Source organism: Staurois parvus, unplaced genomic scaffold, assembly GCF_062004578.1.
Source record: "Staurois parvus isolate SC_StPar_1 unplaced genomic scaffold, SC_StPar_1.0 ptg000287l, whole genome shotgun sequence".
Lineage (NCBI taxonomy): Eukaryota > Metazoa > Chordata > Amphibia > Anura > Ranidae > Staurois > Staurois parvus.
This window is the reverse complement of record NW_028318083.1, coordinates 3,804,519-3,832,043: the sequence shown is the minus strand read 5'-3', so window position 1 is coordinate 3,832,043 and position 27,525 is coordinate 3,804,519. Positions and strand designations below refer to the sequence as shown.

General features: G+C 40.2%; 1 protein-coding gene across 2 annotated transcripts in view; it reads left to right on the top strand.

The window, feature by feature from the left end:
* The window catches only part of ELOVL2 (ELOVL fatty acid elongase 2), a 152,257-nt gene extending 125,802 nt beyond the window's left edge, over positions 1 to 26,455 (top strand). For both annotated transcript variants that reach the window (XM_089682188.1, XM_089682189.1), the window contains 5 exons: positions 9,885 to 9,962; positions 12,160 to 12,331; positions 17,577 to 17,701; positions 20,936 to 21,070; positions 25,993 to 26,455. In XM_089682188.1, the coding sequence (XP_089538314.1) occupies positions 9,885 to 9,962; positions 12,160 to 12,331; positions 17,577 to 17,701; positions 20,936 to 21,070; positions 25,993 to 26,115 (633 nt within the window). In that variant the 3' untranslated portion in view covers positions 26,116 to 26,455. The remainder of the gene's footprint in view (positions 1 to 9,884; positions 9,963 to 12,159; positions 12,332 to 17,576; positions 17,702 to 20,935; positions 21,071 to 25,992) is intronic.
* The last annotated feature ends 1,070 nt before the right edge of the window (positions 26,456 to 27,525 follow it).

Here is a 27,525-nt window from a genome sequence, read left to right as displayed (position 1 = left end):
CTGGACTAGCAACTTTCCCTCTCCTCATTGAACAGAGAAGCAGCAGCGGGAGCTTTTGGCTCCTAAAATAAATTAAAAAACAAATGAACTGCACATGGTCATAAACATGTGCATATTACAAACATGAGAAAAAACAGTCCCATAATTGGTGAAAAAAGAACATGCTTGTGCTTGTGTTCAACTTGTATCCAATATCTTGCTTAGTGCTGCATTGTGCTCAGGGGCGGACTGACCATTTGGGCATTGCCCGAGGGCCTTGGGTCAGTAGGGGGTTCCGGTGAGAGGCTCACTGGGCACAATTCACTAAGTGGTATCTTACCGCATCCTAGTCTGCAGTAGGATACCGCATAGCATTTAAAAAAAAAAGTTTGAATTTACCAAAAAACTCTACTAAAATACTGCATAAATTATTTTATCATGTAGTGAAAACCATGCGTTAGTGGGGAACCCCACTGACAGCTGAAACATTGACAGCTGAATGAAAAAAGAATTGCTGGCAATTAAAAAATTAATTTAAAAAATGGCGTGGGGTCCCCCCTCCATCCATTCCAAGCCCTTGGGTCTGGCATGGATTTTGAGGGGAACCCCCATGACAAAATTTTTAAGAAAATGGTGTGGGGGCCCCCCCCCCAAATCCATACCAGACCCTTATCCGAGCATGCAGCCCGGCAGGTCAGGAAAGGGGGGGGGCGAGTGAGCCCCCCCCCTCCTGGACCATATCAGGCCACATGTCCTCAACCTGGGGGGGTGCTTTGGGACAGAGAGGGCTCCCCTCCCCCAAAGCACCTTGTTCACATGTTGATGGGGAGAAGGGCCTATTCCCCACAACCCTGGCCGGTGGTTGTGGGGGTCTGTGGGTGAGGGGCTTATCCGAATCTGGAGGCCCTTTGCACCCCCCCCCCAAGTGAATGAGTATGGGGTACATGGTACATTCACAAAAAAAAAGTGTTGTGTGAAAAAAGACAGAAGACAGTCTTTGACAAGTCCTTTATTAAAAGAAGAAAACTAAAAGAATGCCCCCCGCAGTATATCCAATGTTAATCATGATGCCCACCGCCACCTCTACCCAAAAAAAGTTATAAAAAAAAGGTTTTGCTCCAGTTTCTTAAATATGTAAGGGGAGGGGCCCCCAGGGGACATCACGTGTGTGACCCCACCCCTTGTGGTGTCATCAACTGGGGCATGCTGGGTCAGTGATGTCACAAGGAGGTGGGGCCACCCACATGATCTCACTGAGTGGCCCTGCCCCTTACATATTTAAGAACTGTCAAGCCAGCGGAGCAGGCAGACTGCCGGAAGCCAGCGTCGGGAGCAGAGCCTTTTGGTTTTTTTCCTCTCTTCGAGTAGCGGTGACGGCGGGCATCATGATTGACGTTGGATCTACTTCAGGGGACATTCTTTTATTTTTCTTCTTTTAATAAAGGACTTGTCAAAGACTGTCTCTTGTTTTTTTTCCACACTACACTTTTTTTTGTGAATGGGTAGCAGTACCATGTACCCCGTATTCATTCACATGAAGGGGGGGTGGACGGGATCTGGGGGCCCCCCCCTGCTAAAGGGTGCTTCTGATAAGCCCCCTGCCTGCAGACCCCCACAACCACTTGCCAGGACTGTGGGGAAGAGGCTCTTCTCCCAATCAACATGGGGACAAGGTGCTTTAGGGGGGTACCCCCCCAAAGCACAGCCGAAAGCACCCTCCCCTTGATGAGGACATGTGGCCTGGTATAGTTCAGGAGGGGGGGAGCGCTCCCTCATCCCCCCCTTTCCTGACCTGCCAGGCTGCATGCTCGGATAAGGGTCTGGTGTGGATCTTGGGGGGGAACCCCATGCCATTTTTTTTTTCTTAATTTTGGCATGGGGGTTCTCCTCCAAAATCCATACCAGACCGAAGGGCTTGGTATGGATGGAGGGGGGACCCCACGACGTTGGTTTTATTATTTTGTATATTATTTTTAATGCTCTTTATATGCAGCTGAGCTGCAATATGTAGGTGGGGTGTTGTGTGGGTGTGGCTTTGGCTTTAATGTAGGCAGAGACACAGGGGGCCCCATTATCTCTTATTGCCCAGGGGCCCCATGAGTTGTCAGTCCACCCCTGATTGTGTTCAACAATAGTACCCCACATGGACTGACACTCACCCTCATTCCATGACCATCTATCTCTAGAATGATCATTAACACTTTGCAGAACAATCTCAGTGAGCCTAGAGCTACATACAGCCACCCATAAACATGAATGGGTGACGGAGCCTGTACACATCTATGTGCTACTATTTGTGAAAAGTAGCACATGTTCACAGCTGTAATGCATCGAATGAACATCAGGTGCATTTTCTGCATTACATCTGTGCATGTGCACTACTTTAGGCTCCGTTCACACCAATGCATTTTTTAGTGCTTTTTACAGAAATGCACTACAGTCCATTTAACATGGTTTTCTATGGAACATGTTCACAGCTATGCTTTTTTTGAGCTGCTGTGTTTTTGGAAAGGGTCAGGGACTTTTTTGAAAAAGCAAAAATCGGCGTTTTTGCTACAATAGATTTCAATGGAGAATCTGCTGAAATGCATGGTAGTGCGTTTTTGCTGTGTTTTGCATTTTTAATCTGCCCAACCCAAAAAACAATTCCTACTTAAAAAAAAAAACTGAACAAAAACGCAAAAAGCGGTAAATCACGACAAAAACGTGTGTGGAAAAACGCAAAATGAAATGCGATAAGCACTGCAAAACGGAGAAAAAGCAAACTGTATAGGTGTGAACGGAGCCTTATACAAAGTGCTGCGTTAATCCTCCTTCACCTATCCATGGTTATGGGCTCTAGGAAATCCTGGGCATCAAAAATATTTAGTGTCTTTACACTCTACAGAAAAAATGTAGATTTTTTTAAATAAAATTTTACTTACTTTATACAAATGACTAGGAAAATGTACGGTCATATCAAACTTTAGCATCCTACAATCTCTGGTATTTCAATACACAATCACAGAAGATAGAAAACTATCTCCTGTATAATACAAAGTAGCTTTGTTTTAATAAACAATCACTTTTTGTTTGCAAACTGTCACAGGGCTTTCTTTATTATATTTAAATAGAAATCATTCAGTCTTGTCAATAAAAAAAAAATATTGATTGCAAAATATATTTTTTTATCTCTTCCAAAGGCATTTCCCCAGAACTAGCAATATTGGCCCTAAACATTGACCTGAATTGAACTGTGTACTAACACTGACATTAGCTAAATACACAGGTCAAAGGGAATGTATAGTGTTACGTAAGAAGCATCACTGAAATAGTGGATATGATGCCCGTAGTTGATCTGAATTAAAAAAAAAAAAAGCGATAAGAAGGGAAAGAAAAAAAGGGTAGAATACAGGGTGCTATAAGCTCTGAATAGACATTAGATGGATGTGTAATAAACCTGAGAAAGCTGTATGGAAGCAAGGGTAGCAAGGGGAAGGAGTCTCTACTCTGACTCATTCTCGTGCATGTAAATGTCATCTCGAGCTATTGAGCTCTGTAAACATACTTTTTACTGCAAAAAAGTAAAGTAACTTGAAAATGTGCAAGTGAGCCTAAACTTGTTGCCTGAAAAGCAGAATACACAATAAAAAAGGCTAAGTTTACCTTTTCACAAAAGAAAGAAGGATTAGAAGAAATTCTCATTGCTTGACATGGACATGTGGGCACGCTGAGCAATGACTGTTTGTCATTACGACCATTATGATGCTACACAGCTTTTGCACTGTGTAGGGACCTGAGATGGGGTGGGGGAAGGTGTTTTGGGTTTGTACACGTTTTCCTTTTTTGTGAGGCTAGCATTTAAAATATACTATTTTCTATTTATCAAATCCAGAAAAAATTTAATTTTTTAGTCCCAAACAAAAGAAAAAAATTAAGAATATACAGTATGCACAGAACTACTTGTTGTTTAAACAAACTATAAAGTTTACATTCTAGGATAACTTTGGACATTTGTCTCAATTTACAGCATTTTTTTTAAAACACAGGAACCCTACTGAAGCTTGCTTTTATATACTTGTATCTTTATTAGCATTACAATACAGTCTACAGCAGGGACTCTCAGTGCTTACATGCATTGCATGAACAAGTGCTGCTGTCCTGCGGTACTAATAGTTTGGCTGTTCTGAGTATGCAATGTGTGCCAAAGTTCATCTGCCCATGAATACAAGGACAAATGCCAGCTACATTCAACTCATTCAGAGATTTTTTTTCTTTCTTTTTTTTTTTAGAATAAATTCCTAACTTTGCAGAGACAAAAATCATGTTTTAGTTTAAATTCAGAACATGGTTAATTCTTAAGATTCCAGTATATGGGGAAGCTTAGCATAATGTGGTGTCTAATGCAAATATGGAAAAATGGGCCGTAATCCCCACAAGTTATTATAACACCCTCTTTTTCTGTTTCAATAATGTTTATTGAATTTTCAATAATTTACAGGAACAGAGACAGCGTGTAGTCCTTATAATATGCTCAAAATAACATTATGTATCGAAGGCCTCGCAAGGATAGCGTGCAACTAATGGTTTCAACTTTCGGAATGTGCACTAGAAGTAAGAATCCGAGCAAAATCTCATTCTGGGACAAGGGATTAGGGAGTCAAATAACTCAAAATCGGTATAGCCTGTGATGGGCAAATCGGAGACAGGAAAGGGATAGTAACCAGTAAAAATCAGGGGAAGGGGGAGACTAGATGAAAAAACAACAAACATTTGGGGTGGATTAATTCAAAATCGGTATAGCCTGTGATGGGAGAACTGGAGACAGGAAAGGGACAGTAACCAGCAAAGATCAGGGGAAGGGGGAGACAAGATGAAAAAACAACAAACATTTGAGGTGGAATAACTCAAAAGCGTTATAGCCTGTGATGGGCAAATCGGAGACAAGAAAGGGACAGTAAACAGTAAAAATCAGGGGAAGGGGGTGACAAGATGAAAAAACAACAAACATTTGGGGTGGAATAACTCAAAATCGGTATAGCTTGTGATGGACAAATCGGAGACAGGAAAGGGACAGTAACCAGTAAAAATCAGGAGAAGGGGGGAGACTAGATGAAAAAAAACACAAAAATTTTGGGTGGAATGGGGAAAAGAAAAAGGAGCCAATGCCAATAGTGTGTAATCCAATGCTCCCAAATTTTGTGCAATTTAGATACCCCTTTTTTAACCTTGCTATTTCTGTCCAGTTATTAACATTTTTTCACATTTAATATCAACAGTATGAATTAGTATAAAGCAGTGGTCTCCAAACTGTGACCTGTGGAATGGATGTAGCCCTTTGCTTGCCTTCATCTGGCCCTTGGGGCGCTATTCCTCCAGTGGCATCAATGATTCAGCATCAGTCCTTCCACTGACACCATGATGGAGGATAATTCCTCCCAATGACACCAATGCTGGGGCACTATTCCCCCCTCTGATACCAACGATGTGGCATTATTTCTCCCACTGTTAACAATGATGGGGCACTAATCCTGCTTCTACTAACTAGAGGCAGTATGTAATTTTTTTTTCCATATCCACTAGCCACAGTCTGGCTCCCCTAAAGTGTAATAAACGTTAAACTGATCCTTTGTTTAGAAAGTTTGGAGACCCCTGGTATACGGTTTTAGGGTGTGTTTTTGTGTTGGAAGGTCATTACTGAATAATGCCTCCTGTGAAGTGTTACAGTTTTTTTTGTTAAAAATCTTCTGCAAATTTCTGCTCTTCAGCCAAATGTGTGATATGGACCCTTCTGTGTACTGGGAATGCTGACAATTCCATTGCTTTTATGTGCTTGTAAAACTAAAGGTTGTATTAGTGCTTGTAGTCAGGTGCGGACTGACAAGTCATGGGGCCCCCGGGCAATAGGGGATCATGGGGCCCCTGTGTCTTTGCCCAAACTCAAAAAAGCCTATGAAAAAGGTACCAGGGGCATCTAATGGGGCCCACTACTGACCCCGGGCCCTCGGGCAGTGCCCAAGTTTCCAAATGGTCAGTCCGCCCCTGCTTGTAGTGCATTATTACATTTGAATAGCTCGTCTATAATCCAAAAATTTACCTGCATTTGGTGCTTGCTGCTGTTCTGTAGAGTGGGTAGATGGTGGAGTCTGTGTTCCCATGTTCCCGAACTGGTAATAGATGATTATCTTGGGGATAGGAGTTACTGTCAAAAACTTCCTTTTGCATTTGATCTGCAGCTCAAATGCATGTGTTTGAACACAACAGAAAAGGCCGTTGTTTGACCTGCTTTGCCAGCAATGCAAAGGTTTTCCAATAGAACTTGCTTTGTCCAACAAAATAAATGCCAAACAACGCAAGTCGAATGCAGCCTCAGAACTGTCCTCTACATTACACTGCTGAAATAAATACAGATCTGAAGACTTACATTCAACATGTGCTTCAAATACAGGGCAGCAGCACCAATCTGAGTGAGCCCTTAATTGCCAATTATGAGTCAAGCACTTCCCAGACTTCTACATATCACAGAACCCTTTTAGATGTCCCTTGTAAAGACATGGTTTTGTATGCAGTATATGTAAAATGTGTACAGCCCACAAGCGCAAATTAATAACATTACTGTAGGGCTTAGTTGTAAATCTAACATATAATAATACTGCAGTCTGTCTGCCGGGAATTCCCAAACAGACTAGACTAACTTATTAACAGAGAATTGTTCTAAATATTGGAAATCTGCATACAATATAGCAAAGCCTCCAGCTAGCGTTTGGAAGTCTCCAACAAGTTGTGAGTAGCAGGATTTAGTAAAAAAATCAGTAATGAACCCTAACTATTCTTAGCAGACGTGGCTTCTCTAATGACAGCTTAACTTGCCATTAGAGGAGGTGGAATGTTTAGTAATACTTACTGCTCTATAGCAAGGCTTGTTAGATGCTCCAAACACAGTCAGCAGGGAAATATGCCATACGCCTACATAATGGCAATTTAGCAGTCTGTTAAGACCACTTTAACTTTTGTGGTTGTTTTTCAATTCTAAATGTCTTGGAAATTGATACTGACAATCTTTGCTCAGTAGATGAATTAGTCATTCTTATACTCTGATGCCTGGGTTTGATTTACGTTCTTAATCTGGTGCTTGTATCTGGTGGTTGGCCTTGTGATTGCTTGGGTCTCATCAAGTAGATCTGGATTCCTTCCACAATACAAAAATATACTAGCAATTAAACTGACTCGCGCCTATGCTGGCAGTGCTGTATATGCAGAGCCTGTGCAAGGCGAAGATGCATTTTACCGCCCCTGTCCTAAGCAACATTAAGCCTCCTGGATTTGTCCCTGACTGCCACAAACTGTCCCCACTTCTAATAAAAGTCTGTGGTCATGTGTTGATCCCAACAGAGGGATGTGTGGAGTGGAGTCCTGGTGGGAGAGCCATCTGATCCTGCAGGGAGCCCCCACACAGCTGGCACTTAGACCAGAGTTGGGACAAAGGTGATCCAGCACCCAGGGCAAAGATGTCAAACAATCAGGAGACCTCCTTTACCATCAGAGCCTCCTTGACCATCAAAGCCCCCCTGTAACATCAGAGAATCCACTTACAGAAGGAGTGCTGCAGCAGTGGAAGGAGAAGAGGAAAGCAGAGAACAGGTGTGGCAGGACCGAGATGGCGGGGAGGGGTGAAAGAGGAGACCAAAGCAGAACAGAACAGAAGATCTGGAATGGAGAGAAGGGGAGAGATTGTCGGGGAAGAAAGTGCAGCTGCTACCGGAGCACAGAGATCACTAACCTGTCAGAACCAGCATGATAGGAAGTAGAGGTTGGCACGGCAGTGCCCTAAACACAGTGCCTGCCCACACATGTTCCCACTAGTGAGAGATTCGAACGGCAATGGAAACCAAGGCTGAGGGAGGAGAGGAGGCAGAATTGTGGGGGAGAAGATCAAAACACTGCCAGTGAGCCCAGAGTGTAGTGGGGGAATGGGGGAGGCGCTTGGTACATGGAGCACTGGGGTCTGTCTACCCAGGTGCATTTTACCCCCCCTCCTAGTGTGGCGCCCTAAGGCAGCTGCCTTTGCTGCCTTATGGTGGCACCAGCTCTGTGTGTGTGCAGTTGTCTGACTATTGTGAATGGTACTGCGTTCTGTGTACAGCTCTGGAAATATATTCACACAATATGCTATATTATTTAAAGCAGACTTTCACAACCTTTTAACACAGAGGAAAACCTAAACGAACATTCAGGTCTTAGGGAAAACCTGCTATTAATTACTATATCTACAGCTCACAGTACATTGGCACGGGCAGTAAGGTAATATATAAAAAAAATAAAAGAATAAGAATGTGGCCAACTTAGCATATTTGGCACTAAGGGCTGTTTTGAATAGCAGTAGTAATCATAATAATAATAAGGGTCAGAAAACAATTGCACACAGTGAAAAATGTAGTGTTCCCTCACATTGGTAATCAGTGGGAAAAGGGCCCCTTTCCAATAGTAGTCTGAAGAAAGTATAGTAGTCAGTGGGAAGAACATCACACTTACAAATAGTGAAAAAGATTACTGGTGTCAGTGGCTACTTAGAGAGGCAGAAACTGGTATTTGCTCAAGGAACTCCTAATAACTTCTGGAGGAACCCTAGTGTTCCATGGAGCCATCGCTAAAAAAGGTTGCTGTAAAGTGTCTTTTTTTTTTTTTTTAAATAACAGGTTTATACTTACCTGCTCTGTGCAATAGAATTGCACAGAGTGGACCCGATCCTCTTCTGGTCAGCTACTGGTTCACCTGGCTTCTTCTCTTCTGAGTGTGCCCCCATAGCAAGTGACTTGCTATGGGGGCACTCCTGCAGGCTCTATCCTCAGCTGTGGCCACAGACAGTGCAGCTTGGTCCCATCACCTGCTCCTTAGCCACAGAATCTGACGGTCTGGAGTGGCTCTCTCCGCAGTCACTGGCTTTGCTGTCAGACACAGCAGTGGATCGAGTGAGGAGGTAAGTATGGGGGCAATACTACTACCTAAACATTTACCTTACCGCAGGCAACACATTAAGGGCCAGTTCACACCATAGAAATGCAGTCGCTGATGTGTTCTGTATGCGTTCTGTATGCACGTTTTTGACACGTTCCGGTGTGTTTTTGATACATTTTACAGTGTTCTGGTTAATTTTTTCTCTTTTTTTTTCCTTCAACTTAATAAGGATGTGTGCATTCCGGTGCATTTAGGTGTGTTCCGGTGTGTTTTTGATGCATTTTACTGCGTTTCAGTGCAGTGCAGAAAAAATGCAGCATGTTCTCTTTTTTCTGGAACTGGAATGCACTGGAACTGACCGCACTGGTGTGAACTATGCCATTGGAAACCATATAACCTACTATCAATGTGTTTTTGATGCAGCAAAAATAACGCACTGGACTGCATGTGGTGTGAACTGGCCCCAAGGTAAAAGTGTTTTGACTTCAGAACCACTTTAATGCAAACGTGAACTATTAACATATTTTACACAAATAGTCCCTCTAGTGGAGAATATATGTAAGAGTTTTAATCACAATAAAAAAAAAAAAAAGCGGAATTAAAAATGTTTTTTCCTTGTTCCGGTTTAAATGTCAGTTATACATGTTTGTAATATCTGTTTATTTTTATCTGTATATTTTACCAATCAGAGGCAAGTTTTATATCTCTGAAAATGGATAAAGCTCTATGCATTTTCAGAAGTATCGAATAAGAAAAAAATACATTCTAGATACAAAAACAATTCATTGGTAGCATAAATAACCTCCCATTATAGAAAAAATAAGATAAGGTTTTGTCCAATTTGTGCCCTGTCCACTTCATCTGTGCAAATGTTATTTTACATTGTATTTTCTAAAATTGTCACATATTTTAAATTGTATTCTCTAGGTTTCATTTGATACAACATCACAAAATATACTTTTATTTTACAGCTTATTCTTTCAACATGGGAAGGCAGCTACAACTTACAATGCCAGAACTTAGACAGTGCGGGGGAAGCAGATGTGCGGGTAAGACATGGCCAGGGCATAGCAAGATGAGAAGACTACTGGCTGCGATAGACTCAATACAAGTTTACCTAATAGTATAAAACATTCACCAATCAGCCATAACTTTATGACCACTGACAGGTAAAGTGAATAACAGATTATTTTGTTACAATGTCATCTGAAAATTGGTAGGATATAAAAAAGTAAACATGTGGTAGCTGAAGTGGAAGTGAAGAAAGCAGAAAAAAAATGGGCATCACAATTTGTTGTGTATGGGGTTGTGTAGCCGAAGACCATTCAGGTTGTCTATGCTGAACCATGTCCATAGTCAGAAGCACCAACAATGGGCATAGGAGAACTGGACCATGAAGTAATGGAAGAAGGTGGCCCCGTCCAATTAATTACATTTTCTTTTACATCAAGTGGATGGCCGGATGTGTGTGGGCTGCTACGCCAGGCACTGTAGACCTGGTCACTTGCCCTGCACATGGAGAACCTTTACTTGTGACATGCTCATCAATGCCCTGAGAAAAGGAGGAGCCTGTTTTTGAGGAAAAATTTACCTTAAGGCGGACCTCCTACTTAGAGATGGGCGTACACCTGAACAAATAAATAGGACTTGGGGCCCAACCATTCGTGTGGATGGTACGTAACACATACCACTTACCTAGACATTGTTGCTGACCAAGTATACACCTTCATGTAAATGGTATTTCCTGATGGCCGTGGCCTCTTTCAGCAGGATAATGCACCCTGCCACACTGCAAAAATGGTTCACAAATTGTTTGAGTAACACAACAAGTTTGAGATGTTGACTTGGTCTCTGATTCTCCACATTTTGATTCAATCGAACATCTGTGGTATGTGCTGGAAAAACAAGTCCAATCCATGGAGGCCCCACCTTGCAACTTACAGGATTTAAAGGATCTGCTAGTGTAGGCTTGGTGCCAGCTACCACAACATACCTTCATAGGTCTAGTGGCGTCCATGCCTCAATGGGTCATGGCTGGCAAAAGACAGGACCTACTTAATATTAGATGGGTGGTTAATGAGTTATGGCTGGTTGATGTATATTGTATAAAATAAGTACTTATCTGCTAAGTTTTGTTAGGAATCTTCCATGACAACAGTGAAGAAATGGTTTCCCCTAACTAAAATAGGAGAGAGAAAAAACAGACGTGAAACTTTCCAACAAATCATATCTTTTTTGTTGGAATCAAAATTGGGAAAAAGAGGGGATAAAGTAGGAACTGTCCTGGAAGATTCCTGAAAAAGTAGTTATCAGGCAAGAGCTAACACTCATTTTCCTCAGTCATACTCCAGAACAGTTCTGGAGAGGAAAATAAATCTAACTATGGTGGGAATCCCTCTAGGAGAATTTTACCATTGAAGGCCTGATTATGGCTAAATAGGAGTTCTATTCTGGAATGTCTAAAAAGACCACAAACCATGCCAAAGACCTTAGACCAATGAACTAAAACACTGCACCTCCAAAACACCTGCATTGCAGCACAGTACAACGTACACTAACACACTGCCATGCATTTGTTGTGTGCTGCATCAGATTTTGGCCTTGCGTACACTGGACGTTTTTACAGCTGCTGTTTTGGGCACCAGGTTTTTTTTTTTCTACAGCCAGTAAACTCCCAGGCATGTTATCCTATGTGTCCATGCACACATATGCTTTTATTAGCAACTTTTGGCAGGGGCATTCTTAGGCTGGAAAAAAAACCCCAGAACTACTACATTTGAAGAGGAGTTTTTCAGCTGTAAAAATTAGCGTTTTTGAGCCTCAAGCTTTTGTGGGAGTATAGTTTTGCTAAAAAAAACCTTAAAAATGCAAACGCTGAAAAACACTAAGGCAAAAATGCTTAAACATGCAACAAAACTCATCTTTTTATTGTGGCATTCTACAGCTAACGCTTATAACTTATAACATTCAGCGTGCATGAAGCCTTAATGTCAGATGTGGTGCGTTGGCAGCCCATTCAATTACATTGGCTACCTTAACACACATTGTGATATGAATGCCCTAATGCACCACAACTGACCAGATAGGTCTGATTGGGCCCTCCGTGTTTTTGGGAAGAGAAACATGTTTTAAACAGATGATTAGGTAGCCCTAAATAAACATACTTGAGTAATAGAAGTGTTCATTTCCACCAAAGGCTTTTTATTGTGCCATATATCATGATCACTTGTTCATCTTACATTACAGGTGGCCAAAGTGCTGTGGTGGTATTATTTTTCAAAAGCAATTGAATTTATGGACACCATTTTCTTTGTTTTACGGAAAAAGAATAGCCAAATCACTTTCCTCCATGTTTATCACCATGCCACAATGTTCAATATATGGTGGTGTGTTCTCAACTGGATCCCATGTGGACAAAGTAAGTGTTAAGCTAAAACTACTGTAAATGGAGGATTTAAAGCAGATTTACAGTAACAAACTTTGTAATCAGTGATACTTCTGACCGGTTCAGGTACCACTTTTGGCTGTTATAGTAAATTCAGCAAACCAGTTTAGACTTTTAGCAAACAGTAAAATGATCTGTTCACAAGGGTAAAAACAAAACAAAAAAAAAAACTCAAAAGGGTAAAGAGTTGACTGGCACCTATACTAAAGTTCCGTTCTTATTCTCTCTGGGAAATTTACCCATCCCTGTGACACCTCCTGCCATTAAAGCCACCAAACATGGGAATGTCAATGAATCAACCTGCACTGTGCTGCAGTACTGCTGATGGCAGAAGATGAGCCCAGGGACTTTGCCTATTTGAGTATATTTCATTTTTTAAGTGGTGTACATACTTCATTAGGCCAGTTTGTTCTGTCCTTTTGCTTATGTTTGTTTGCATCTAGATCTCAGTGTCTACACACAAGCAGACATGCTGTAAAAGTGTCTTGACCGCACTGGAGTCCGAACTCTTTTTAAATATGGCAAACAGATAAGCATGTATTGGTTTCTCTAAGTGCTGTCGTTTTGTTCTTTGGTGAAACAGTAAATTATGTGCAAACCAGATCTGAGTAAGCATTTATTAAAAAAAAATGTACACCAGAGACTGACATAAAGCATACACATTAATGCAGCTTTGTAGTCCATTATTATACCCCGAAATGTATTTTTAAGTGAACGAAGTGTAAGTGGCTAAATTTAACTTGGTATCACCTTCTTGCAGTCCCTGTACAGCAGAGCTTAACCTAGGAAACAGAGACGTAGCCAAATAGCCAGTTATGTTGCAGTGCAAGGAGAATGCTGATAGGAGAAGAGAGCGGAGTGACAGAGAGCAGGGGCGGACTGACCAACTGGAAACGCAGGCACTGCCCGAGGGCCCAGGGTCAGTAGGGGGCCCTATGAGATGCCTCTGGTACCTTTTTCATAGGCTTTTTTGAGTTTGAGCAAGGACACAGGGGCCCCATGATCCCCAATTGCCCAGGGGCCCCATGAGATGTCAGTCCGCCCCTGACAGAGAGATGAGTTTATTAGCCTGTCGCTTTTCCTTTCTCTGTCCAGTCACAGGCTAGGAGTTGGGGAGGACAAGACCTAAAAGTATTAGAGAACTTCAGCAGAAAAAAAATAAGTCCTCCACAACCAGCCAGGAATTGTGTACTGTAGGAGAGCTATGTAAATCACAGGACTAAGGAAACATAAATCCCTTGACAGATAAAAGGAATTTTCCTATATTTCTAAGTACCCTATATTTCACATTTGCCAGGAGTTTAAAGGAGATTTAAAATGAGCAAGCACACGAGAGGGTATTAATGAAAACACAGGCACTGTAAAAGGCTTACGTCATTTAATGAAGTTGAGAAAGCTTGACCCAAGATGTTCCAGTTAATCCAATTATGACATGTGAATTACACAGATTCTGTGGCTAAAAAAAATCCAGCTCAAGTAAAATTTAAACAAATTCTTGACATTGCTGTAGAACTTGTAAATAATTGGGGTTCGTCACCCAACTCTGTTTCCCATAAATATAAAATATTAGAAGACGTTTAATACACATTCAGTTTAATAGAAAAGTATAATAGAGCAGAGAACCTTGCCAAGTGTCTCCTAACATTAACCACTGGCCTACCTGTCCTGATACAGTTTCCTAGTTGCTAGTGTGTTCTGTCTGATACTAGTCATAGATTTCCTGTAGACAGAGGGAGCGGACAAGAAAAGAGGGGAAACCAGTTATGTTTGCACCCAAAAAAAACCAACACTGACTTCTAACCATGCATAGCATAACTGAGATCTGAACTCCAGCACACCAAGTTCACTCTCCAATACATATTCCAGCATAGAGATCAGCCACATCATATAGAAAACAATTTAAAACTATTTCCCCTTTCTAAACCAAAGACCTGTCAAGTCTCCAGGAAATTCAGGAGTCACGCAATATTTTTAATGGTCCTCTGGGAGCTTGACTTGACTCTTTCTTTGGTCTATTAGTGTTGTGTGGACTCAGCACATGTTCAGTACGCCAAGACCACTCAGCAACACTGCAGAGCAGAGTCTTCCTAGATGATCCACAATGCTGATAGGCAGAGCAAACAAAATATTGCCATTAACCAACATGGATGTCTCGCTTTAGCTGTACGTCCCCACGCCCATCCAATACGAACTGTGACTCCTTTGTGCAGAGTAGGAAGCAGGCTGTCAGTTGAATATTGATCTAGAGGAGCAGAGACTGGTCTGATGGTGGCTGTCATCCATTACATGCGATGGGCTGCTCACCACTGTCCATCAGTGCCAGACAAAGCTAAATCACAGAACAGGACAGCCTACTACTCTACACTGTCCTGTTACATTCCAGCCTGCCTCTGTATCTAAAAGGTTCATGTATTGTATAAATATAGATATATACATACAAAGTGAGATATGGTGCAGTCACTGATAGTGCTAGCCTTGTATGCAATAAAGAAAAGTGTTACAGTCCAACTCCAGGCAGAATGGTTTGAACCTCTTGAGTGTTTACTTTTTCCACCAGTGAACTAGACAGAAAGTTAGGGGAAATCTCCTCAATAGAAAAGAAACAGGGGAAAAAAAATGGGTAAATCTCCTACATGAGGGCACACTTAAAAAATATAGATCATTTACGGAAAAGAAAAGGATATGTCCTTCTTAGTAACATGTTACACCCATATTTAGGATGTAACATGGAACATGTTAACTGAGCAGCCCCGCCTCCCTTCCCCGAATCCCCATCATGACAGCAGGCCAAGGATCATCCCCCTGCACCCATTGTCACAATTTTTTTAAAAAGTGACCGTGCAGGGCCCGGGGCTCCACCCACCCATCTGCATCATTCATTCATAGCATTCTGTGAATGGGAGAACTACAAATACAGTCAGCCATTGTGGCTGTCTGCTTGTAGTTCTCAATGAACTACCAGGGCTCTGATGAGCTCTCTAGGTAGTTCATTTATGCTTCCTGTCATCCAGTAACTATCTGCCTGTACAAGGTATGGGCAGCAGCTACACTGACATTCTGCAGGTGCCTGCAATGGCAACCTTGATCTGCTAATTGCGGATGGAATGCTTTACAGGCTCCTAATAAAAAAACAAATAAAAATTAGCATTTATCTGAACTTATCCTTTAAGCATGCAGGCAGGGTGAGCTTCTGTACTTTGATTACAGATGACCCTGGAATTTTGGAGTCTTTTCTTATATCTGCTTGTCATTATTTGGTCCACATTTTAATCTGTTGGATTGTTTCATCTGTTATTTATTCTGTGTGTAAATCACTATTTTCTGGTAAATGCTAAGATGTAAAGACTCCTATGTGATATGTTAGGTCTCTCTCATTGCCTGTATGCTTGATAAAAAATAAAGAATTAAAAAATATATATACATAGATATGAGATCATCTGGAAAACTCAGTCTCTGGGGGGCTCAACCAAATCTCCCATGGTCTCTTGTGATGCTTGGAGGGTTAGCACATGGTATTCGGACATTTTTTCCCGTATAGCAAACGTCAAGGCATGGAAGGATGAAGCAGAGACTCTGATATATGAGAAAAATCTTTTTGAGGATTGGAAGCGTACTGTGAAAAGTGTTTATGTTTTGTTTCATTTACATTAAATATCACACCTTTTGTTTTGCTTAGCCACACCCACTTTGTACCATGACACACTATATATACATGAATACTGTATCAATCTAGTAAACTTCGGTAAAACCATTCCTGTCCTACAGAACTGCACAACGTAGGTGGTGTTTGGAATTGTGCTACTTCTGAGGCACAGAAAAATCATATATTCCAGCAACAAAACCTATACTTCCAGTCATGTCTCTCTTTGTAGCACCATGTGTTGAGGATTATGGTTGGCCAAGCAGCACATCCTGAATCCACTTTCCTTCTACCATTGGGCAGGCTAGGACAGTGGTTTTGTATTTGTTACTGTGCCTAGGGATTATGCATGCTCCTCTGTTATACACAGTACTTCATTCTTTTCTACACTATGCAGTACTTCACATGGGGGGAATTCAGTAAATCGCTATCAACATGATTTTGGATCTGTACTATTCAGAAAAGGCAAGAAAACACAAGAGTCCCCTCTTCCACTACCACACAGTCTCGTGTGGTGGCCCTGGCGTAGCAGACATCATAGAGCAAAGAAACATCCAATGCCCGCACCTCCAATAAAATCACCTTTCTTAAAAATGTCTTCCTATAAAACACCTCCACAGATCATATCAGGGAACACAGTACTCCAGCTTACGCGTTTCACACTCCATCAGTGCTTAGTCATAGCTTGGAATGCTTAAAAGCGCTGTTGGAGAGTGAAACACGTTAACTGGAGTATGGTGTTCCCCGATATGATCTGTTGAAGAAATTTTCAATAAAGGTGATTTTATTGGATGTGTGGCCATTGGATGTTTCTTTGCCCTATGATTTTGGATCTATAGCTCTTAAAATGGTATGTGCTTGATTCCTGCTGTCTGTTTTGGTAACTTTACTGACAGGTGCAGCAGATTCAGTACTATAACAACCAATGATGGCATGTGTGCCTCACCTCCATTATCGCAGGAGGATGGAAGTGTCCAGACTTGCACCCTGCTCTGTCTTTTGGCTCCTGCCTGTCACTAAAAGGGACACCTGATACAAGAGAGCACTGTGATGGGGACACCTAATATAAGGGAGTACTTGGACCTCTGCTGGAATAACATTTTACTTACAGGACCCCCTTGAAGAGTAATGCAGTAACCCTGCTTTACAACAGTTCCAGCTTAGACAGACCATGCAACTTTTAAGGATATTCCAAGGAACCTTTATTCATTGTCAATCCATATGTTATATGTATTCTAGTGAAGAGCTAAGCAGTGTTCAGTAAGCCATAGTACACAGGCAGAATAAGCCCTTTATGAGCCTGGCATCACTGCTTAAATTGGATTCCTTTAATCAGAAGCGGTTTGATACTGCACAATATTTTTTTTTCGCAGTGTGCTAATAAATAGTGCTTTTAGTGAGTTTTAGATAGATAGTAACCTAATATATACCAATAATTCAAACACCATTTTATTTAAACTTTTCAATTAATTGCATCTCAATCAAATGCATTACTTCAGTAAAATACTGTTTTAGATTGCTAATTCCTTTTTAGTGTTTGCAATAATATATCTCTGTTTTGTTGAAATGCTAATATAGGTTTCTTTGGACCTACCCTGAACAGTTTCATCCATGTTCTTATGTACTCCTACTATGGCCTGTCAGTTATTCCATCCATGCACAAATACCTCTGGTGGAAGAAGTATCTTACTCAGGCCCAACTGGTAGGTAATATCCATCCACTAAAAACAAATTAGAATACTACCAAAGTAGTTTTTGTTTATTTCAGGTACTTATATAGCACCGTCAATGTACGCAGCACTAGTGTGTGTGTGTTGCACATTCACATCCGTTCCTAACCCTCAAGGGGCGTACAATCTAAGGTCCCTAACTTACATCCATACACATACTAGGGCGAATACAGCAACCCATCAAGCAAGTGTATCTCTATGTATTCTACATAGTCATGTTGTTGAAAATTAAACTAAAATGGATTTGGAAAGGTACCACAACATAACACAATTAAAAAATACAAGTTTAAACAACATTTCATAACACAATAAAAACAGTAGGTACAGATAAAATCATGAACAACCTGCCAATACAGGAATGTTCAAAAATTCCTCCCACAAAATACAATAATTGCCCAAGGGTATACCACCCCAGGTAGTTACAACATATGGATATGGTATATATTTATTACAGGTACTGATATAGCACCATCAATTTACTTAGCACTTTACATATGTATTATGTGCATCGAAAATTAAATATTATGTATATAGATACATAAAAAAACTACTTTTACCTTGTCAACATATAAAAGTGATATATATTACAGTACAACCACAACGATGAATATTAAATGATTCCCCCAACCTGGGGGAAACAAAGATCCTCCATAGTGTGAATCAGAGCTGGAGGATGACCACTAAAGAATCTTTAGTGGTCATCCTCCAGCTCTGATTCACACTATGGAGGATCTTTGTTTCTGCTATGATCCTTTGTGGGCAAACGACTGTGTAAAAGTACCAGGGGATTGGAGAACTCAGGAGGATTATAAATCTGCGGGAGTATCCAGGAGGGTCCTTTTGGTGGTGACGAGGTTATTCCTGGGAAAGCGTGGTTTATCCATAAAGCGAGCTGGCCCTTGTGATCAATGTAAGGAGGTGAGGGGGCACTTTGGCCATTTTTGGATTCACGAGTTGTTTGGCACTGGATTCACCTCACGTTGTGCTGAAATTATTTACATGCGAGTTATTTTTGTGGAGCACTATTCAGTATTATTTGTGCACTGTGTGGACTTTCATTCAGAGTGGACATATATGATTTATCACAGAGTGTGTTTTTTGTACACTTGCATTCCCAATTAGGGTTCACATTGTTCACATTCATTTGATCCCCCAGGTTGGAGGAATAAAGGAATAATTTAATATTCATCGTTGTGGTTGCACTGTAATATATATCAATTTTATATATTGATACGGTATAAGTAATTTTTTATGTATCTATTTATTTACATTCTATTTAATTTTTGATGCACATGGTAGTATTTATTTAGCACTACACAATTTTTTAATCTTTATTTTCAGTGTGTGGTTGAAGGAAGATGTTAGCAGCTTAGGGTAGGAATTATTCATTTAAGCACAGGAGATTGTTCTCTATATTTTTTTGTTTACATATGTATTATACATTCACATCAGACAATGCACTTAAGGAGCTTACAATCTAAAGTCCCTAACTCACATTCATACATACACATACCAGGGCCAATTTCGATAGGAGCCAATTAACCTACTAGCATGTCTTTGTAGTGTGGGAGGAAAACTGAATACCCAGAGGAAACCCATGCATGAACAGGGAGAACATGCAAACTCCACACAGGTAGTGTCATTGTAATGTGATCTACTTTGCCCAGGCGACGCTGTGTGAGAATCGCACGAGCCATCGATGCAGGCTGACATACAGGAATGTTAGCCCGCATCAGCGCTGCTTCCCATCTGCCCATTGTACATAGACAGCGGACTGTGATTAACCACATTTTTTGGAAAGTGGAGTTGACCTTCACTTGCCCCACCCAGGTCTTATTACTGCCAGACCTGTTGAATCAAGAAACCACTTACATATAAGCTGTCTGACAAAGTGAAGCACGCTAAAAGATTTACAAAAAAAAAAAAAAAAGCAACACATCATGCTGCAATTTAAAGACATTCAAGAACAGATGGGAAACAAAGTAATTTACATGTATCAGACTGGAAAGAAACTCCAGCGAACCCCAGTGAGACCCATTATCCACAAATGGAGAAAAGTTGAAACAGTGGTGAACCTTCCCAGGAGTGCCTACCAAAATTACCAAATACAAAGAGCGCAATCATGACTCATTCAGGAGAGCATAAAAAGAACCCAGAACAACATCTAAAGAACTGCAGGCTTCACTTGCCTAAGTTAGGGTCAGTGTTCATGATTCAACAATAAGAAAGACTGGGCAAAAATGGCATCCATGGGAGAGTTCCAAAGTGAAAGCCACTGCTGGCCAAAATACACAGTCTCATCTCACATTTTCCAAAAACATCTCGATTATCCCCAAGACTTTGGGGAAAATTTTCTGTGGACTGATGAGACAAATGTTGAACAAACGTGGTGGTAGTGTAATAGTCTGGGGTTGCTTTGCAGCTTCAGAACCTGGACGACTTCTTATAATTGATGGAACAATGAATTCTACATTCTACCAGAAAATCCTTAAGGGGAATGTCCAGCTATCAGTTCGTGACCTCAAGCTTCAGGGTCCTTTGGTTGTGCAGCAGAACAATGATTCGAAATACACAAGCTAGTCCACCTCTTAATGGCTCAAAAAAAAAAAATTAAGGTTTTGGAGGGGCCTAGTCAAAGTCCTGACTTAAATCCAATTGAGATGTTGTTGCATGACCTTAAACAGGCTGTTCATGCTTGAAAGCCCTCCAATGTGGCTGAAATGAAACAATTCTGCAAAGAAAAATGGGCCAAAATTGTTAAACAGCGATGTGAAAGACTCATTGGCATTCATCAAAAAATGCTTGATTGCAGTTGGTGCAGCCAAGGGTAGCAAAACCAGTTATTAGGTTTAGAACAATTAATTTTTCACATAGGGCTAGGCAGGTTTGTATAGCTTTTTTTTTCCTTAATAAATGAAATCTTTTAAAAACTGCATTTAGTGATTACTTGTGTTATATTTTGGTAACATATAAATTTGTTTGATCTGAATCATTTTAGTGTGACAAATATGCCCCCCAAAACAAAAATCAGGAAGGGGGCAAGTACTTTTTCTCCAGCCATAAATGCCAGTTTTAAATGTCAGTTATTCACCACCAGTGAGTCTTTGGTAACATTTTATAAATGTACCGCTTACTACAATGAATGAATAACAGAGTGATATAGAGCAATGTACCTATGATGCTATATATTTTTTTTTTTTTCCCCAGATTCAGTTCCTGCTCACCATTTCTCACACGCTCAGTGCGGTGGTTAAACCCTGTGGGTTTCCTTTTGGATGTCTAATATTCCAGTCATCCTATATGACTACATTGGTCATATTATTTGTAAACTTTTATCTGAAGGTAAGTCAACTACTGCATGCTTTCAGGGAAAAATTGTTTCAACTTGTGGTGAACTTGGGATTTATCAAGTGTGCACATTACCTGTCTAGAGGAAAAAAAACAATACAATAGATACCAAAACAGGTCATCATAGATACACTTGATCCAAATCAAAAAGTCAAGACTAAATTTCAACTCTTTAGAAATGCCCCCCTCTTTAGAATTAACCCCTTCATGACTGAGGGTTAAACAAATCCTATAGCCTGAACACAATTTTGCAACTTTGAAGTGTTAGTAAAACTGTACCAAGGACAAATTGAGTTGAATTTTCCTTTAATATTAATATAAAAAAATCAGGAGATATCCATTACCATTTACCACCAAAGGAAAAGTGGCCCAAAAGAAAAAAAAGTTTTTTGTTTTTTTTTTTACTAAGTGTGGCTGTCTGTTTCCTGCTATTACCATAATTTTCCATCAAAGAACCACCCAAAATAAATGTTTCTGTTCCTGGACGGTCGCAGTGATACCACATATGTGCATGTGATTTGTTGTTTGTACCTGTAGTAAAACCCAGAAACAATAGAGCACCATTTTGCTTTTTTATCCTACATAAAACAAACATACAGACACCAAAATAAAAAATGCTTTTTAAAAAAAATCCTACCTAAAATATACTGACCCTGACCTCTGACCCTAACACTAACCCTGACATTGACCTAGATCAAACCTTGACCTAGCAATTTTCCTTATTTTTTATTTCCATTCTGTTTTGTTTTTTTACACACTTTTGTTTGTTTACATTTTTCTCCCATGCCAATGGGAGATACAATGTATCTTTCTCTCCATTCAGAGGAGAAAAAAAAAACAAAAAACAAAAAAAAACACATGGGCAGATATCACTGCAATCAGGTGACCGGAAACCAGGAGTTCAAATTCCCAATCGTTCGGATTAGACCCAAGGCTTTTGGTGAGAGCCCAGACTCTGTGCTGGGAGAGCACTATGCAGCATGCTCCCAGCACAATCACAGGTATGCATATATTCCGCCACACAGTAGACCCATTTCAGTGAGGCCACATCTATGTGTACAGGATGCCAGAAGGGGCTACCTTTGCAGAAGCAAAACAAACACCCCTGTATGAAAGTCCTTGGATAAAGTCCACTTGTCCAGGTCAGTGACTCAGAAATCATTTTAGCCTTTAGATCAGTATGACATGCAAGGTTCTAGCAAAGCGTTCAGCAATGGTAGCTCAGATATTACCATTATAACAGGTGTACTTTAAAGATTTGGTTAGAGTTGCCGTTAATAACACGGTATTATGTGCCATGATCAGTCATATCAGCAGCAATGATGTCATAACTAGCCTACAAAAAAGTAACCATGATATGAGCAGTCAGTTCTAGTATTCAAAAAAGTTACTGGGCTCAGCAGAAATACAGTCATGGGCAAAAATATTGACACCCCTGCATTTCTGTTAGATAATGCACCACTTCGCCCAGAAAATTGTTGCAAATACAAATGTTTAGGCATTCTCATGTTTCTTTTGTTTGTATTGGTATGACACAAAAAAGTGAACAAAAAGCCAAATCTGACATTTCACGCAAAACCCCAAAAATGGACTGGACAAAAGTATTGGCACCTTCCCAAAATTGAAAGAAAGAATTGCATTCAAAGTTTGTGACACTTCTGTAATTTGTAATTAAACTCCCCTGTATCAATTAACAGGTACTGCCAATATAGAAATCACACTGGGAAAATATTTAAAATGGTGAAACGCCCACTTAAACCTCATTGTTGGGCGTTTCTGTGTGCCACATTGAGCACAGAGAAGAGAAAGAGCAGCAAAGAATTGTCTGAGGATTTGAGAACAAAAATTGTGGAAAAGCATGGACAATCTCAAGGTAACAAGTCCATCTCCAGAGATCTTAAATTTTCCTGTGTCCACTGTACTCAACATTAAGAAGTTGACAGCCCATGACACTATAGCTAATCTTCCTGGACGTGAACTAAAGAAAAATTTATCAAAGATTGCAATAAAGCATTGTTCAAATGATGGATAAAGAACCTTGATCAACTTGCAGACAAATTCAAGCTGACCTTCAGGCACAGGATACAGCTCACACTATACATCACCATCTGAATGAAAAGGGATGCTATAGTAGGAAACCCAGGGGGACCTCACTGCTGATACAGAAACATAAAAAAGCCAGGATTGGAGTTTGCCAAACTTCCCCAAGGAAGCCAAAATCCTTTTGGAAACATGAATTGTTGACAGGTGAAACAAAATTACAGCTTTTATGGTTTGGTTTTTACCAATTTTCAGAAAATGAAATGAGGCTCTTAAAGAAAAGAATACAATCCCTACAGTCACACATGGTGGAGGTTCACTGATGTTTTGGGGTTGCTTTGCCGCTTCAGGCACTGGGTCTTGACCATGTGCATGGCATTATACAATCTGAAGACTGCCAAAAAATTCTGGGGTGCAATTTAAGGCCTAGTGTCAGAAAGCTGGGCCTCCATCAGAGGTCATGGGTCTTACAGCAGGACAATGAAACAGAGCGCTAGTCAAAGAGCACCTCAGATCTCAAATCAGCATTTGGGAAAAGGATCCTCTCCAATCCGAGAGACCTGGAGCAGTTGGCGAAAGAAGAGTGCTTCAAAATTCCAGTAGAGAGGTGTAAACAATTCATTGACAGTTACAGGAGCAATTGATCTCAGTTATTTTTTTCCAAGGGGTGTGCTACCAAATATTAAATTAAGGATGCCAATAATTGTGTCCAGTCCATTTTTGGGGTTTTGAGTGGAATGTGTCAGGTTTGGCTTTTTGTTTCTCCACTTTGTGTCATACGAACACAAAATAAACATGAGAATGCCTAAACATTTGTAATTGCAACAATTTTCTGGGCAAAGTTGTGCATTATCTGACAGAAATGCAGGGGTGCCAATTTTTGCCAATGACTGTCGATATTTTGAGCCCAGTATACTAGAACGGACATGCGTTTGCTTCAGGAGTGTTTACTACAATTACATTTATCAGAAGTTCCTATTTTTAAATCCTCTTGCAGATACAGGATGTTTGAAATGAACACAGATTAATTTTACTTCAACAAGAAATTTTTTTTGTTATGTCTCTATGGACTGAAAATGAAGGGGAAGCACAAATTATTCACCTGACACAAGGCAATCTTTTGGTTTTTGGTCACCTCTATCAAGTCACCAATAAACTCCCTGGGATTATAAACTTTCTGGAACAGATTCTTGTGCCAATATCATATATTTTTTTTTAAGCAGCATTGATTTTGGGTATTATTGGTGCTATGTACCATTACCCAGGACTGCAATTTTCTGGATACTGCATACTTGTATACCTCACAAATTTCTTTTGCCACAACAGTGGTAATTCTGGTAAACAGTAGCTTAAAAAACAAATATGAGGGATAGAAATGTGTTATATCCAGTCAGTGGATTATATTTTATTATTTAAAGGATACGTTCACCTTTGGAACATGTTTTACCCGTTTGTAGGGTGGAACATGTAACACTTTCCAGCATCTGCACTCCCTCCGTATTCCTGATTACCCCCCTCCCTGTGACAGTGGGTGGGGGTCTTCTCCCACACCAGCTGTCACAATTTAAAAACAGCATGGCCGTGTGGGGCACCACCCACATGGCCACGTCATTCAAAGTTTTCTGTGAATGAACAGCCTACAAGCACCATCAGCCTCTGAGGTAGTTCTCAATGATCTACGAGGGCGGGGATGAGCGCTCTGGTAGTTCATGGATTCTTCTTGCTCTCAAGTAGCTCTGATAAGCTGACAGGGCCCACTATAACTGGTGATGGTCTGGAGACTGGCAGTGGAAAAGGCAAGACTATCACATGGACATACCAAACTTTGCTTAGGTGAGGGAGACCATTTAAAAAAAAAAAAAAAAAAATAACCTTTTTAGGGCCTGAAAGGGATTTGTGCTTCTAATGATCACTGGTAGGTTCCGGTCCCATTGGGCCCAAGAGACTGTTCTGGAAGGAAGAAATTAGCATGCACACACAGGTTTCCAGAAGACAATCTGAATCTTTATTCATTGATTCTTCTTATATTGTAACAAAGAAAACCATACAATAGGATTTCGCTGGATACTTGTCAAGGCTGTGAACATGAGATTTCTCAGACCTTGAAATCAGTTAAAAGTAACCAACAGTTATTTTCCCATGGGACAGAAGTATTTGACTTTTAACTATATCATAGCAGAAACAGGTGCTGTTAGTACAAAGAAATAACTGGATACTTTCCCTCCCTCTACCAAGGCTAAGCTAAAAAACAAAAGAATGTGTGAGCACAGTTCTGTAACACACAACTGACAGAGCATATTTTCATAAACTCATTCTGAGTATAATATAAAACAATCAACATGGAGTACAAAATATAAAATGGAGGGGGAAAACAAAATGACAGACAAAAAAGACATACATTTCCCTTCAGGGCCCATTCACATTATTGTGGTGTGTTTAATGTGCTATGCCACACGTGTTAAGTCAGCCTATTCATTTGAATATGCTGCCAAATTGACAAAAAAAAAAAAAGGAAAAAAAAAAAAAAGGGTACATGTACCATTTCTGGCAGTACACCTCAATTCAACATAAAAATCCTTACCATATTAAAATATACTCTGCAGATTGTGAACAGTAAGTATTACCAGCAATGCATTTTGAGCTTGTGCTTTTTACAAAATTCATCAGTCTTGCCTCCATCTACTATACTCTGTAACACAACCACAATGGAGAGAAGAGGGAGACTATGGAAAGAATAAGGGGCACTTCTGTCTACCTGCCTGGGAAAGTTTGCAAGTGGGAAACATTGGCAAAAAGTAAAATTACTAATTGCAGATTGAATTATATAAAGAAAATGATACAAGTATTACAGGCTTCCTTTTTTTATTCTATTTTAGACATACAAGAAGTCAACAAAATCTGATTCTAATAGAACAGCAGCCAGCTTAGATCTGAAGAACGGATATCACAAGGACTTAATGAATGCAAGCAATGGTTTTGTGCACAAGAAACACAACTAGTATACGAAGACTATGAAATTGAAGATAAAGCCCGTTTACATTTTTATTTAAACAGGCTGATAGGCTTCCTCTTAACTACTGACCAAATTCAATTTATGTTCAAAGATTTTTTTCATAATCGATACCCCGAATTATTTTGATATGTAGGATATGATGGTAAGGCACCAGGTGCTTTATTTTCTCTAAATGTCAGCATACCAATAATCAAGATGAAAAGTATTTCGAATTGTAGTCCAGAAAATGCCTTATAACAGCCCACTGACATTCTTTTACATGTTTTAACAATTTTTAATTTAATGTAGGACTTTGTATGCACTAAAATTTAAATTGCGAAAACAAAGACTTCTTGCTTATTACTTTTAAGCTAATCATGTTTTTTTTTTTTTTATGAACTGTGCAAAAAAGTTTTAAGTATACAGCAGTATACGCAGAGATAAGTGGTCTCAATCCATGGTTTGTGAAAGCATGGAGTTTGACATTTAAGTTTAACAGGGGTTGGACACAATTATGGAAACACCAGGCAAAAAGAACAAAATCGTTACCCAATGTGGTGATGGACCACATTCTGGCTCCAGAAAGTTTTTCCACAGGATCAATTAGAAAGGGGTCTTCCCTGGAAGATGAGAGATGCTGTCTAAGGGATCTAATGCAATCTACCACAGTTTAACAGAATAAAGTCACTACCAATGTAGGGCAGAACCTGGCAAATGAAAATGGGATGTAAGGAGAGATTCCAACTGTCACCAGTAAAGTCCCAAAAAGTAAGCATATCTTCTATATGTCTAGTAGTGTTCCTGGTAAGGTAGGCCACTGGGAGATCCTCAGTACGTGTATATATATGTACGCCTGAAGGTCACATTCCAGATTAGTTCCACATGTCTACAGTAGTCAAATGTGGTGTGGATGTCACACTCCAGAGGTGAGCTTAGAAAAGGCCAATCCAGATAGCTGCAATGTCGAGATCAGTTCAAGCAGCAATGTAGAGAGGAATGACTGCAGCTGGGAAAGAAGAATCCAGGAAAAAAAAAAAAACGCACTGGGAAAAAAGTGAAGAAAAAGGCTAGCAAACATTGGTTAGACTTTTTTCAACAAAGCTGAAGAAAAATACATCTATCCTTATATGACACTAGCAAAAAAATGAGGCATGCTGGGTAGAGGAGGGGTTATCCTGTGGCTAGCCTACTTTTTTCTTTTTCTTTTGCTGCCAACTACAGAAGGATTGGCACTGTCAAACAAACATGGCATCAACAGAACTCCTGTGCCCCTCAATGGATGAAAAAGGTAAGAGGCGGTTCATCATCTAATACTGTAACCTTTTATATACTACATTTTAGATCTCAGAAATTGTTTGGTGAGCATAAAAGTAATTTCAAAAGTGAGAAAAACTGGCCTACATTCAAACAGCAGACC